Raw genomic sequence first — 13,772 nt, 5'->3', positions numbered from 1 at the left:
TTTACCAATTATAAGCAGCACATAAATGTTTCATAAACATGTGCAATATTTGGAAAAAGGTTTGTGGACTGCACCACATTTATTAGGCCAAAACTAAAAGTATATATGGGTAAATAAGTACATTACAATGGATTGTAATGTAAATATCTGTGTGTGTGTGTGTGTGTGTGTGTGTGTGTGTGTGTGTGTGTGTGTGTGTGTGTGTGTGTGTGTGTGTGTGTGTGTGTGTGTGTGTGTAAAGTATGTTGAGTTTTCAGTGTACATCCCAATGTCACATCCATCTTTCTTCAAAGAATTAGGTGGTACATTTCTCACATAATCTCATTGCCTTCCCTCTCTGCTCTATCTTCACCATTGCTTAGATTCAGTTATCCCAACATTATTCAGTCTTGCTGCAAAGCCAAAAATATAAGCCACATCATTACCTTCCATGGTACCTCTGCTGTGACTAAAATGATAAGAAACCACAGATACAACGCAAGTTTTTATTCCATGAAATAAACTTTCACAAGCTAAAAAATACTCACCCAATCTCTATCTGCTAAATCGACAAAACAATCTGCCGAGAAAAAAAAAAGTATTTTGTAAACCACTCCCACTATATCAGCTCTCCTGGCCAAGGGGTTTGCCCAAAAGTGACTATAAGAGAGATGACGTCCAGGTGTAGCATCACACAGGTGAGGCATTCGGATCCCCATGTCTCCACCCTTTACTGCCTGAGGATACTACTTCGCTGTTTCAGACACAGGAGCACACACCTCTGACTTAACAAGGTACAGAATCCTCGTTGTGCTCATTTATTCAGGTTCTGACTTGCTCTATTAGTTTTTTTGCTGTCATATGACTGTCTATCAGAGAAGTTAGAGAAGTATGTGTGACAGCTTCTTTCACTTCTCACTTCATCGTGTGAGTTTTGATTGTGGTGTCTCACAAGTGTTTTTTCTCTTTGCAGATTATCCTTTGAGTATGCTGGCCGAAATGGAGACGGTGAGTCTAATATTATTTTATAACAATTTTGTTGTTATAAAGTTTGTAAGTGTTGCTGTTCTTTGCTTCTATTAATTAGCCCATGCATTACAAAGATTAATCATCTATATTATATATAAATGGATGTTTCAGTCAAACTGTACAGGCATCTTGTTTGCTGTGACTATTGTGTGGCCGATGTTGGCTGAGGTTAAAAGGTTATTTAAAAAAAAAAAAAAAATAGCACCTAAGCCACACGTCACTGTTAGCTGAATGTTATCTCTACTGGTGAAAGCAAAAACACTTGCATAAATTTGCCAGTCAAACTGAAATACACATGTCACAGTGTTGTTACTTGGCTCATTCCCAAGACAACAAACACACCGACACACAGTTCAGGTTGAATATACAGGTCCCTGCTGCATGTGAATGACATTAGCGTGTGTGTCTAATCAAATCTATGCCCGATGTAAAAAAAGGTAATGATAATACAAGAATGATCACCGCTCTTTAATGTTCTGTTGAAAATGGATGATTCAGAGAGTCACAGCTCATTTAAGATTGATGAATGAGTGCATCCCTGATCATCAGGTCTCAGAGTAAAATGATTCACTGTATGATGCACCACAATAATAACAATGGTTTTTCATGAAAGAAAAACACCTCAGGCTTTGACTGAAACAAGATAAATGCCACCCATCATGCAAAGTATTTTCTCTCTGTTAGCATCACACAACAAACGCTCTCACGAATAAAAAAAACCAGAGATGATTTATGCCTCTGTCCTGCTCTGTGTCTGTCAGATGGCTTATGTAGCTGAGATCAGACTGAATGGAGGTAAGGGGGCCTGGAGCAGAGGGGCTCCCTCCTCCTGCCCTGAGGTGGACCTGGAGGTCATCGAGGAGTACTTGCAGGAGCACTCACTGGAGGTCCAGCCTGCACACACAAGCGCTTCACCTCCAACCACCATGGGGCAACAAATGCACGCACACTCCCAACAGGGCACCAGGATCATAGGTTAGTGTGATGATAATGGGATGATGTAGATGCTTGTATATTTCTATATCCATTATCTGACTTTATGTTTTGCCTGTTTCTCCGTAGAGAACAGCTGGTCAGGTCAGCATCCATATGAGTGGCACTGTGGCTCTCACACTCTTCATGAGGAATATGAAGAGCAAGCCCTGCCTCCCACCTGGACTAATCCCCATGACAACCAATGGGTGAGTTCAAAGACCTCGGCCTCTAAGAAAATGAAAGCTTTATTACCTTTTCATAGCTAAATGTGACAACACATCACTGTGTGTGTATTAATATGTGTTTATACGCGTTTGCTTCAGGACCACGTTGCATATTCCTATGTGGCACCGGCATACATTGACTCAGACTCGCTGTCCAGTAGCTCCCAGTACCAGGAGTACCGAGATTCCCCATCACCATTGTCCGACAGGGGATGCAGGAATGACAGAGACTCCCTGCCTCTTGCCCCACTTTCAGGTATACACATACATATCCCCAAAACTATACAGAACTTCAACAAAACTTCGATATATATATATATATACTGTATATATATATTAAGTGTAAAGCCCTGTGTTGGGTTGCTTTTTCACACATACAAACATGTATGAGTATGAGTCACTGTTACCTCATATTTGTATTTGCATCCCCTTCCTCCTTGGCAGGAAAGAGGAAGGAGCGGTTGTTCCAGTTCCTGTTCGAGATGCTCCAGACTCCATCGATGCGGAGCTGCATCTGGTGGGTCCAATCGTCCTCTGGCACATTCCAGTTCTCCTCCCAAAACAAGGAGCGCCTGGCGCAGCTGTGGGGACGGAGAAAGGGTAATCGCAAGACCATGACCTACCAGAAGATGGCCCGGGCGCTGAGGAACTACTCCCGCACCGGAGAGATAAAGAAGGTGAAGCGGAAGCTCACCTACCGGTTTGATGAGAAGACTCTGAGAGGCCTTCAAGGAGACTCTAATACATTGTAGGAAGAATGATGGAGAGTGTATAAAAGCATAGAAATAGAATAAGAACAATAGATATTCAGATGGTTGTCCCATTAAAGTGTAACTCCACCCGCTGCCCAGATTAGAGGGCGTTAACATTAGTTTTTCCCCACCGGTCAACTCTATGTCAACATTGGCCTTGCAAGGTTTAGAGCTGCTATAACATAGTAGATGGCGTGTTGAGAAAGTTTCAACCCATGAAATTCCAATTTTCACAAATTTATTAAGAAATGTCAACATTAACAAAAGCATTTCTTTTGTTTTTAATCACAGTACAGTATTATATTTTAGTTTTTAGCTCAAAAAACACATTTCTGTTGATTCTTATTCTATGGCATGTAAAAACAAATGAGTACTAAGTATTTGAAAAGCCAGAGGATGTAAAACTGTAGGTCAGACTGGCATTAAAAAGTATGTAAATCTAAAAGGTTGTCACATAATATCTACTTTATAAGTAGAACTTAAGTCATTCAATTTTTTTTTCTGATTTTGTGGTTCTGTATTGCATTTATTCAGCAGATATCATTTATAGACTTGTTGACAAAATTAGGTTGTGTAAACATCATGTGTTTGTGTCAAGTTGTATTAAGATTAAATAAATGAAATATTTTCAGAATACCTCGTCCATTTTGTCAAACTATGCATCCATCTATCTATCTATCTATCATCCATCCATCCATCTATCTATTTATCAAACACACAAACACACACACATACATACACACGCACCCATAGCCAAAACTGTATGCAAAGTCAGCATTGAAAAAGCGGCTCTAAAACAGACCTGTTAATCAGTAATATCTACAGTTTCAGACACACTGATATGTTTTTACACTGCATATCGACCCTTGGATAACTGTGGCTCAGTGTTATGTGATTTAAACTGCTCACTTACTAGCCCTGGGTTAAATTTCCGTTTGAACACGTGACAAATGTTTACATCCTAGAATGACCACTGGCAACTTCAGAACCGTGGTTAGTTGATTTTCAGGGGATAACCCCACAAAGGCAAATCCTGTTTCAGAGTGGGGCCAGCAGGCCATTTGCCCAAGTCAGGGTTAGCCCACTTTGGTATGTGCCAGGATTGTGCCAGTGTGAAAGCTTTCTTAGGCATAGGCTAAACAGCTCATTAAGCCCCAGGCTACTTAGCCCCAGGCTAAAAGTTTGCAGATCCTGGGGCTCAGTGCAGTGTGGAAAGCCCTACAGAGTAACAGGACACACAGACACACAAACACACATTAGAGATTTTACTTTGTTTGAAACTGCCAAAGTACAGCAATTTAATTTCCATAGTCAAATGATGAGACCACACACCATACACGCTGATAACCAGCGCACACAGGGGCAAATTACGTAATATTAAACACACAGGAGCTGTCATTCCTGACAATGTAGGATAGGATATAGGAAAGGATTGTGCTACTACCTTACATTTTTTTATGCAGAATATAGTACCTTTTACTCCACTGCATTTAATATGTAAAATATATTATCAACTTGTAAAATATGATGCATTATGATCAATCAAACTACCCAACAGCACATAGAGTAGTTCCAATTGTGCCTCAGTTACAACATTAAAATGATTCTTAATAATAGGTATAAAAATATGTCACTCTGAAAGAGCACATTTTGATATTTAAGAGCATTTGGCTTTACTTGTATTTTCATATTTCTAAATTGTAATCTTGATACTTGTACAGAGTAATTTATATGAAACACACTTGTTGTGTACAATAATTGTGACATGGCTAATTCAGAGGTCCTCTCCTCTTCTGAGGCTCATTTATCGGAGTGAGAAAATGATTCTCACTCACTGATGAAATACAGATGGCGTCTCCATGGATTGCACGCCTGTTGTGTGTGCACACAGAAGCGCATGCATGTTTGCATATAAAAACCATCTGGTCACTGTTACTCTGGTCATTTGGAGCCAAGAGCTGAAAGTAGGAAGAAATACACTATCTGAACAACCACCACAGGATTATGTTGGACTTATTGTTCCTGTGGAATTCATCGTACCTGTCCACGGCCTTCAAGGAAACCTGCTCTGTCAAAACTCTTACCTTCTCTGTCTCCCCTGGTCTTCATCTTCAGTGATGGCTGAGTGGAGCTGGGTGGCCTACACAGTACTGGAAGTGCTGATTGCTTTGGCCTGTTGCCTTGGCAATGTGTTGGTTGTGTGTGCGGTGTGTATTGGTATCCGGGATTCCCTCCGGGAGCCCACTTTCTGCTTCCTTGTTTCCCTGGCAGTGGCTGACTTCCTAGTGGGTGTGGCTGCTGTGCCTCTGGCTGTACTGTTGGATGGCTGGGTGAGTGTGACCCCTGACCTGTGTCTACTTCTCAGCTGTGTCGTGCTCGTGCTGACCCAGGCCTCTGTGCTGTCACTGCTTGCTATCGCTGTGGACCGATACCTCCGGTTACACACACCGCTCAGGTGAGGTCATACTCTGAAACTCTGGTTTACAGGTAGACAATCTATATGAATGACATGCATGCTTGTTGATTTGTCGGAATAACCCTTTCTTTTATTCCTTCTTTCTGTTTTATCTCTCATCCTTAGATACAAAGCTCTGGCCACACAGAGGCGTACATGGATGGCCTTGTCTGTGTGCTGGACACTTTCCTGTCTGCTGGGGTTCACCCCTCTGTTTGGCTGGCACAACCAGTCCTCTCTAGCATCTGATTCCACCAACACATCCTCCTCCTCCTTCATTTCTCCACCCTGCACCTTCCTCTCAGTTATTTCCCTCCCATTCATGGTTTACTTTAACTTCTTGGGATGTGTCATGGCACCCCTGCTGGTCATGACCCTCCTCTACACACGAATCTTCTGGAGCCTGCAGGGCCGTCTAAAGGAGAGCTGTCCTCAAGCCCAGGCCTCTCTGCTCAGGGAGAAGAGGCTGGCCTGCTCCCTGGCTCTGGTTCTCATTTTGTTTGCCGGCTGCTGGATTCCTCTGCACCTGATGAACTGCCTGCTGTTGTTTCATGGTCCTCAAGCTGTCACACGAGGGACACTCTATACAGGTAAGTGACTGATTAGCTTTTCTAGTACTTAGACAGCCTGCAATTGGTGGGTGTTTTTACTTGTTTGAAAAATTCCCTGAGAAGCTTTAATATCACGTACTTACTGATAACACTACTTACCAGGAGTTATAGTGAAATCTCACGGTAGCAAATACATTTTTCCAGGTATTCTACTGTCTCATGCCAACTCTGCAGTCAACCCTGTGGTCTACGCTTGTCGCATCCCGAAGATCCAACAGGCCTACAGTCAAATATGGAGGCAATTCATCGTGAGGCTTAACTGTTGCCATGGAGACAAGCAAATTTGCCAATCAATAGCAGGCAGCCAAGCCAATGCCAGAGAGACGTGTGGATAGAACAAAGGGCCGCAGTCATTTTGAAGTCCAGTATGTTTGAGGTCAGAGTTCTTGTGAGGTTTTTACCCACTCATACAAGTCAATCTGACGATCATTGCATCCAACATCATGGAAGGCTTTATTACAGATAATCGACTAAGGATGTACAAGCAGCCAGTGAGTGATTGAATTTGTGTGTAGTGTTTGGTGTAAATGAAACTCTGCACGAAACGTGAAAGCATGAAAGCGAAACATCAAGCATGAAACTCCAACATGGCATTTGATCGGCTACTGCTTTTCCGCAAACTTTATTCAAGTCAAAGCTATCTCATGAGTTTCCACCAGAGAGTGCTGTAGACTAACAAACTCATTAGCTGCTGTTGAACCAGAACCATGAAAACACCAGAGCTGCAGTAGGTGACAAACAAACAATATCAAGAGCTCATTCACTGATGTTTTTGGACAAGTGATTTGAGACAAGTATGATTTTATTGAGATGTACATTTTTGTTTTGTCATTTAATAGCTTCTATCAACTCATCACTAACCGTTTGAAGCACATATCTATTTGCTACTTTCTTTGTGAAATCTACAAATAAATGTGGTACTATCATAAGAGTGTGTTGAGCATTCACAAGTGTTCAGTGAACTCCTCAGGGAAGGCAATAGACTGTATAGTTATCACCGGAGAAGGGTGCATTCCCACCCACCAAACTATACAACCTACTACCTCACCCTGACAGAGCCCAAATCAAACACACCACACGTTTACGTCCTGTGAGGAAACACAAACCTAATTTACCTGCTCTAGCAAGAAAAACAATAATAATACAATTACACAGTGCATTATGTTGATTGCTGCACGTGTACGTTTTGATTGGATTGCATGATTGCCCATCTGGAGATGACAATCGGCGAGTTGCTGACTCAGCTGTCTCCTTGGGAAAGACAGTAGATTGTATAGTTATCTCAAAAAGAGGTTATACAACCCCACAACTATTCAATCTACTACCTCAGCCCCAAGGACAGCATTCACGTTGCTTCCACATCAAAGATCCACAAAGGTAACTCTCCTGCAATGGTACAGAGAAAAAGAGACAGATATGGTTATATTAATTAACTATTTATTACTCTTTCACTGTAAAATAAATGCAAGATAATACTGGGTAGGACTGTCATTTTTGAACTGAATATTTACATAACATTTTCGACTGTTGTGGTAAAATGCAATGCCAGCACAAAGGAGTGTAATCGTATCATCAGTTTTATCTCTGGTTCCAATTCTTCGTTTTTGTTCATGGAAATGGTTCAAAAATCAAGTCTTAAGACTGTTTACTGCTTCATGCCAACAAGCCTTCAACAGCCAACATTTGGAGAAATGTCTTTTACTTCTTAACAATAGATGATTTTACATATTGGCACATCCTCACCGATCAACCCAGCTCCTTTTTTTTTTTAAGCAGAGCTGAATCTCATCAAGAAATCACTTCCATTAAAATGAATCAAAGACAAATAATTTACCGGTAAGCAGACATCGGAAAGTGAGAGCACTAATGTGTGAAAGCCCAACAAACAACTCACTGGCTTCTCTGGCATGTGATCGAAAAGAGAAAAAAAAAAAAAAAGAGCTGCTCGACTCTGTGCCAGGAATTCGTTTCCGTTTTTGCCAAAAACTGAGCTCATTCCAGTGGGCTATCCCTGTGTAGGCTGGCTGCAGCTTTTCAGACGGAGGTACACACACAGATGCCTGCAAATATGGCTTCCAACAGCTGCCTCTGATTGAATACAACGCTGGGATTCTGCCCACTAAAACACAACAAGGAAACACAAAATGGCGTCTCGCACATCGGCCATGTTAGGTCTGCTTAAAAACACTATAAGGTCTACCTTTGGGGGGTGTTTTTTCAAGCCTGCTGTCTCACAACGAAAAAGGGGCTGCTATTCTTTCGACAGTGATAGAGAATCAATTTTGTGCCAGGCACTGAGACAAAGCCAACAGACCCATCGACACACTAACTATCACGGGTACAAAGTAAGAGAGCAACTCGAACAACACTTATCAGACAGCTGGAAAGTTGACAGAGAAAAAACATCATCGCAAAAAGCATGTTACTGGCATCATAAACAGTTCAGATTCATCTCGATAAAACATTTGGCAGCAGATTGTATTTATGCGTTCTTAAACTTTTACTAATTTCACTAAGATAGACTTGGCTCAACCTCAGGCAGCTTACTCATATGGGATAAAGGTTTGGATGGGCCAGCAGGTTAACATGGCAGCGACTGAAGGGTTAATGGGTGCCAGACTAAATGCCAGACCTGGGCCTCAGATAGACAGAGAAGGGGTAAGGAGGTACATTCGCTTGCATAAATTAGCATACAGCCACAACCCCTGAGACTTGAGTCCAGACCAGCTCGTAGTTAGCATGCAGTAGACCCTGCTAGTCTGATTACAGACGACCAGACAGACAGAAGGGGTGGGGGTGTTGGCAAGATGCCCAACTCTGCCACCGTGCCCTTAATAGATCTACGAGCTCTGTTTGGTCGCCGAGAAACGTCCCCTGACTGGAGCTGTATTTGGAAGGCAGACTAATAGTGATATGACAAAGTGTACAGGGGGGATGGGTCAAATGAATGAAGATTTAACAGGACCGCTGAGCATGGCCTTGAATTAAAAAATAAAAAACATTTAAACATTAAATGCTTGTGGGGAATTCTGTGCTTCTGGGTTAATTGCGAACATTGGCGTCCATTCCCTGCACAGTTCCCGACTGTTGTGGAAACACAGAGGCCAAACTCGGTCAGTCATGTGAGCTCTATCGGGCGCTGTTGTCTGTGATCGTGGACCTTGTCTATGGCGCATGAATGGAGTACACATGGCTCAGCTGGGGCAAATCATTTTCTCTGTCAACAGCTCCGAAATAAATGAGCCTCCAGCCAGTGGGGCAGCTGGATCTTGAAGAAAAGAAGAGGAAAGAAAGACATTTGGCCTATTGAGTTAATCTCATCTGTCTATCAGATTGTATGTCTGTGCATCTGTTGCAGCAGAATTAGGACTAAAGATAGTAAATTCATACATGCAGTATTTTTGTATAAGCAGAGAAACAAGACCTTGTCCTCGCTTGCCCTCTGCTGTACTCAACCAGGATATGTTTTTCTTGAGACAATTTCCTGCTTCAGTATGTTAATCTTTCTTCGATTGACAGTTACTCATGTGTCTTTTGGGTTTTCCAAAAGCCAAATGTCTGTCGTAGCACTTTTTCTATAACAAACAACAGCAACAGCATCTAAAGCCCATACCTGACTCTGTTTAGAAATGCAACACTCAATATTTGTTTTAAATAAATTCATTTTTATAATACTGCCACAACTATAGAATAGGAAGGCCTTTAAAGTGAACACCTACAAAAAAAACGTTAGGTGTTCCGATAAAAATGATCTACCTAATCCACTTTTGTATATTAAGTGAAGAACAACATTAAAATGGCTGCAAAATTGAATTACAAGAATTTATAATACAGGTTTTACAAACTTCTAACCTCAATCTGCTGGGCTAAAAAACAACACTAGTGCGCCATCTTTAACAAATCAAAATCCAATGCGAAAAATACCGTGGAAGCAATAGGCCTCGTGGAAGCTTTCTCCCCATCACCATGAAAGGATGCAGGTTTTGTCGGAATTCATTCCTCTCCCGATACAAACGACGTAAACACACATATTAAACAGCGAATCCCCAAACGAACACAACACACTCAGTTGCCAACAAAACTCCTCAAAAATGGAGCAGATTTTCGCAGGAAGCAGAGGCAGGGAAATACCTATTGGATTGCCCTTGGTCCGCGAGATGGGATGAATGCTTGGCAGACACAACGGAGGGGCACCAGACGACTGGTACAGGTTCTTGTGTGTTTCTCCCCCCCCCCTCTCCCTGAGCTTTGTGCCAAGAATTGGCAGTGTCTGTGTGCCAGGCAGAATTTCAATGAGGGAGGAAGGAGTCGGTGATGGTGGGCAAAGAGGAGGAGGAGCGGTGGGGGAGCTGGAGTTGGCAGAGGGAGTATGCCACACAATAAATGGCGAGACGGAGATTTCCCACAGTTAAAAAGATGCAAACGGATGTCTTGTCTACTCGTGTCCATTATTCGGGGAAAAATATGTGTCTAGGCATCTGGCAGCTACGAGAAAGAGGGCTGATCCTCAATAGAGCGCTATGGTGATTTTATCATACCTGCTTTTTGATCTCCCCCACTCCCTAAGGAATTCCTGATTACATTAAAGGACGATGGACGGGCGCACTGAGCCTCCTCCGTGCTCACTTGGCACGGCGCTCGCTCTGATGTTCTGTAAATCCTCATTAACCAAGCGCAAACATACAAGGCCCATGCTCACATGTACGCATGTATACAGAAAAAAAAACTGGTAGACAGTTGCTTGACCTGTGTACATGAATGGAGCTCATGCTATCTGATCCTGATATACTTATTGTTAATTTAATTAAAATGTTTCCAGTCCATTGCCATTGCAGGATAGAGGGCCGCACACACAAACGTTAGGATCAGAGGCATAAGAGTGAGGTAAACATGTCAGGCATGTGTTTGATGAAAAGAAAGTATGATCCAGATAAGGCTGGAGTATAAGGGAGCCATTGTGTTGACTATCACAGTGTAAACATCATTTCAACCATAGAATAATTAGGATTATCTATACTTCTCAGATTTGTTAGTCACAACATTAGAACTGCATTTTAATATATAGATATATAAATTGCTTTCTTTGAGAGAGTTGTTAGCTGAGTAAAAGAAAAAAAGACAATATCTGAGTGTATTAGTTAAAGTATACCCTCCAATTATCCAGATGACCAGATGTGTTTCTAAAAATTGTGAATGAAGAAAATATAGATCAAAGGTTTTGTTTTCTCTCAATTTTTGCTCTCTCTATAAACTCTCTTTTTTTTCCACTTATCTATGCTTTTGCTAATGTTCTGATAAGAAGTGCCGTTACCATGGTTTCAAATGTTTCTGATAGCTCAGATGCCTGGTCTGGCATGTTGCTACACGCCTACATGTTGTAGCATTCACTAATGCCACACAGAGCAGACCATACACACTCACACATTCGCGCACACACACATTCGCGCACACACACACACACACACATACAGAGTGTGCATGAATATTTGTGTGCATGAATACAAAGACTATGCGTGCAAGAGTGCAAAGTGGTGTAGGTCAGGATGAAAAAGCTGGTGCTTCCTGCATGAGAAGAGAAACTTCCTGTTGCCTTGCTGTAAAACCGCGGCTGGTCAGCCAAGATATCAACCAATCAGCTACGTTGAGGCTGAATGCAGGAAGTTAGCCTGACTGCCTCTAGGAGAGAAACTCAGAAACATTATGAGGCAACACGATAAGTTCATCTGAGGATAAGAGAGGGGCGGGGACAGAGCTCTCCTACTCCTACCTCTCTTTCTGTCTCTGTAACCCTTGTTCTCTCTCTTTTTCTACAGCTTCTTCTTTCTTAACATTTTCCTCTTGTCACTGTCACATGTCGATGTACATGAGGAGAGGTTCTTTCGGCTCTTTTTTTGTAAATTAATTTGCTGCTTAGTGCCAATGCTGATTGATTTTAAACGACAGTGGGTGACTCAGGGGAATTAGGAGTAGTATACTCACGAATTGAGAGGGGCATGTTGAAGGGGTCTGCCCATATTCAGTGTTTCATAAACACGTGGCACGAAGGCGCCATCTTAACACCAACCCGTATTTAGATCTAGATACAGTACCAACAATAAGCAGCCAAGTTAGAGTCCTGATAGGATATTCAGTATGCAAGTATTTCAGAGAATTCAATCTGTATTGCATTTCCCCACTTAAAGTAGGTTGAAAGATCATATCGGTTGTCGATTAATTCTCACATCCTGTTTTATATACTTCAGCGAGTGCAACATTGATATACTGTATGCTTTTGTTTCATGGCATTCTGGCCTCTGACATGAGACTGTAATCAAAATATGCAGTGCAATAATGGGTTAGATACACATCTATCGGACAAATGCTACTGTTTACGTTTCTCCTTTTGTTCTTTTTCAACAGACAGGTCACACAGGTGAAAATAGATCAACAACTTAACTGAATCAATGAGAAAGAACTACAGACGAACACCAGCATTTCTCCAGTGTCGTCTGTTTGTTTAACCTAAATCGGTTTCATTTCTGCCTCAGTTTCCTCTGAAGTGCAAAGTATCATATATACAGTAGCCTATGACGCAGTGTGTCAAGGCAAACGTTACAGTTGCGACCTTTTAACAAACCACAGCTCTAGATCCCAGAAAGATAAACCTTGCGCACAAACAGGCATGTTCCTGTGAAACAACTGACACACATCTGAGGTCTTACAGTTTCTTACAAGGTGCAAACAGCATGTGACGGCAAACAGTGTCAATATTGCCCGTATACTAGCTATCATAACTGCTCTGGGTGATAAGAAACCTGTGTCTCACTTGTCCTGTGGGTGCAGCTTAACTCGCACTGACCTGAACACAACAACAGCTCTGTGGCTCAACCGACTCTCTGAGGTCAGAAAGTAACCCGCGGAGGCCTGTCCTTCCTCCTGCCAGTCTACAAAGAGACACCTGTTTGGTACAAAAAGCCACAGAAAGACTGTGCCACCCTGTCAGAGCCTGCTGTCCTAGAGCTGAGAGGGGAGAGGTAGCGGAGGACAGGGACAGAGAAAAAAAAGAGCGAATGGACGCAGGAGAAAGGAGATGGTCAGCAGGGAGTCGAGGAGCCCCTCTGAGCTCTAGAAAAGTTTCTCCTGCTCTGTCCGTGGAGCCAAAATGGCGGCGAGCTGATTGTAGCGTGGCAACCGACGACGATGGACACATTTACAGTAAGGAAGACCACGATGAAGGACAGAGAAGAGGGCGATAGGAACGGAAGGCGAAAGATTATAGGGCTGCGCAAAAGATGGAAAGAGGTGTCGCAGGATAAAAAAGTAAAAATACCTGGAGCCTGTACGTGAGCGGCGGGCTGGGCCGGAGGACTGGAGGAGAAGAGGGCCGTGATGGCGGGAAGAAGGGAAAAGAGAGGAGTTGAGCACACCCTCTGAGAGCTACACCCCCTTCCCACAATCCCCTCCTACTGGCGTGAGTGCGTCTGTCCGTACACAGGGTGACAGAGGGACGTCTGCTCTCACACAGCCCTATAACGCATACACAGAAAAGGCACACAAGCCACAGTGTCAAACACACTGAGCACAACAAAAAAAAAAGAGAAAACAGACTTTCAAAAGACTCACGTTACTTGTAGTTGCGTATGACCAAAACGGAGACAGACACGCAAACACACAGCAGGATGACACTTTTAAAACTCGAACACACACATGATCAATTTGCCAGCCTTTGGATCGCCCTCTGCTCCGCTCTGCCCCTGTGCTGTGTTTG

The 13,772-nt window shown here is 42.7% G+C and overlaps 2 protein-coding genes and 1 long non-coding RNA gene across 3 annotated transcripts; 2 read left to right on the top strand and 1 right to left on the bottom strand.

Moving 5' to 3' along the window:
- Positions 1–952: 952 nt before the first annotated feature.
- LOC129099309 (transcription factor Spi-B) lies at positions 953–3,192 on the top strand. Its single transcript, XM_054608508.1, has 5 exons — positions 953–987; positions 1,770–1,983; positions 2,071–2,189; positions 2,307–2,463; positions 2,652–3,192. Exons 1-5 carry the CDS (start codon positions 967–969, stop codon positions 2,957–2,959), a joined length of 819 nt encoding a protein of 272 aa, XP_054464483.1. The 5' UTR covers positions 953–966; the 3' UTR covers positions 2,960–3,192.
- A 1,884-nt stretch (positions 3,193–5,076) lies between these two features.
- On the top strand, positions 5,077–6,360 carry LOC129099305 (adenosine receptor A1-like). Its single transcript, XM_054608504.1, has 3 exons — positions 5,077–5,414; positions 5,541–6,004; positions 6,170–6,360. Exons 1-3 carry the CDS (start codon positions 5,077–5,079, stop codon positions 6,358–6,360), a joined length of 993 nt encoding a protein of 330 aa, XP_054464479.1.
- Positions 6,361–6,524: 164 nt separating this feature from the next.
- On the bottom strand, positions 6,525–13,772 carry LOC129099325 (uncharacterized). The gene is made up of 3 exons (XR_008531641.1): positions 13,628–13,772; positions 13,335–13,531; positions 6,525–7,411 (listed from the first exon to the last, which is right to left on the bottom strand). It is a non-coding gene; the product is annotated as an uncharacterized LOC129099325 (long non-coding RNA).

This window comes from Anoplopoma fimbria, chromosome 12 (genome assembly GCF_027596085.1).
Source record: "Anoplopoma fimbria isolate UVic2021 breed Golden Eagle Sablefish chromosome 12, Afim_UVic_2022, whole genome shotgun sequence".
Taxonomy (NCBI): domain Eukaryota; kingdom Metazoa; phylum Chordata; class Actinopteri; order Perciformes; family Anoplopomatidae; genus Anoplopoma; species Anoplopoma fimbria.
The sequence above is the reverse complement of the archived record's forward strand: the minus strand, read 5'-3'. Positions and strand labels throughout refer to the sequence as shown.

What these genes read in the sequence shown, in the direction of transcription:
- LOC129099309 (XM_054608508.1), top strand. Translation starts at nt 967, where the DNA reads ATGCTGGCCGAAATGGAGACG. An exon ending in TGCTGGCCGAAATGGAGACG is followed by an intron (nt 988 to 1,769) that starts GTGAGTCTAATA and finishes TGTGTCTGTCAG; the next exon opens with ATGGCTTATGTAGCTGAGAT. An exon ending in ATCCCCATGACAACCAATGG is followed by an intron (nt 2,190 to 2,306) that starts GTGAGTTCAAAG and finishes CGTTTGCTTCAG; the next exon opens with GACCACGTTGCATATTCCTA.
- LOC129099305 (XM_054608504.1), top strand. Translation starts at nt 5,077, where the DNA reads ATGGCTGAGTGGAGCTGGGTGGCCTACACAGTACTGGAAGTGCTGATT. An exon ending in CGGTTACACACACCGCTCAG is followed by an intron (nt 5,415 to 5,540) that starts GTGAGGTCATAC and finishes TCTCATCCTTAG; the next exon opens with ATACAAAGCTCTGGCCACAC. An exon ending in ACGAGGGACACTCTATACAG is followed by an intron (nt 6,005 to 6,169) that starts GTAAGTGACTGA and finishes ACATTTTTCCAG; the next exon opens with GTATTCTACTGTCTCATGCC.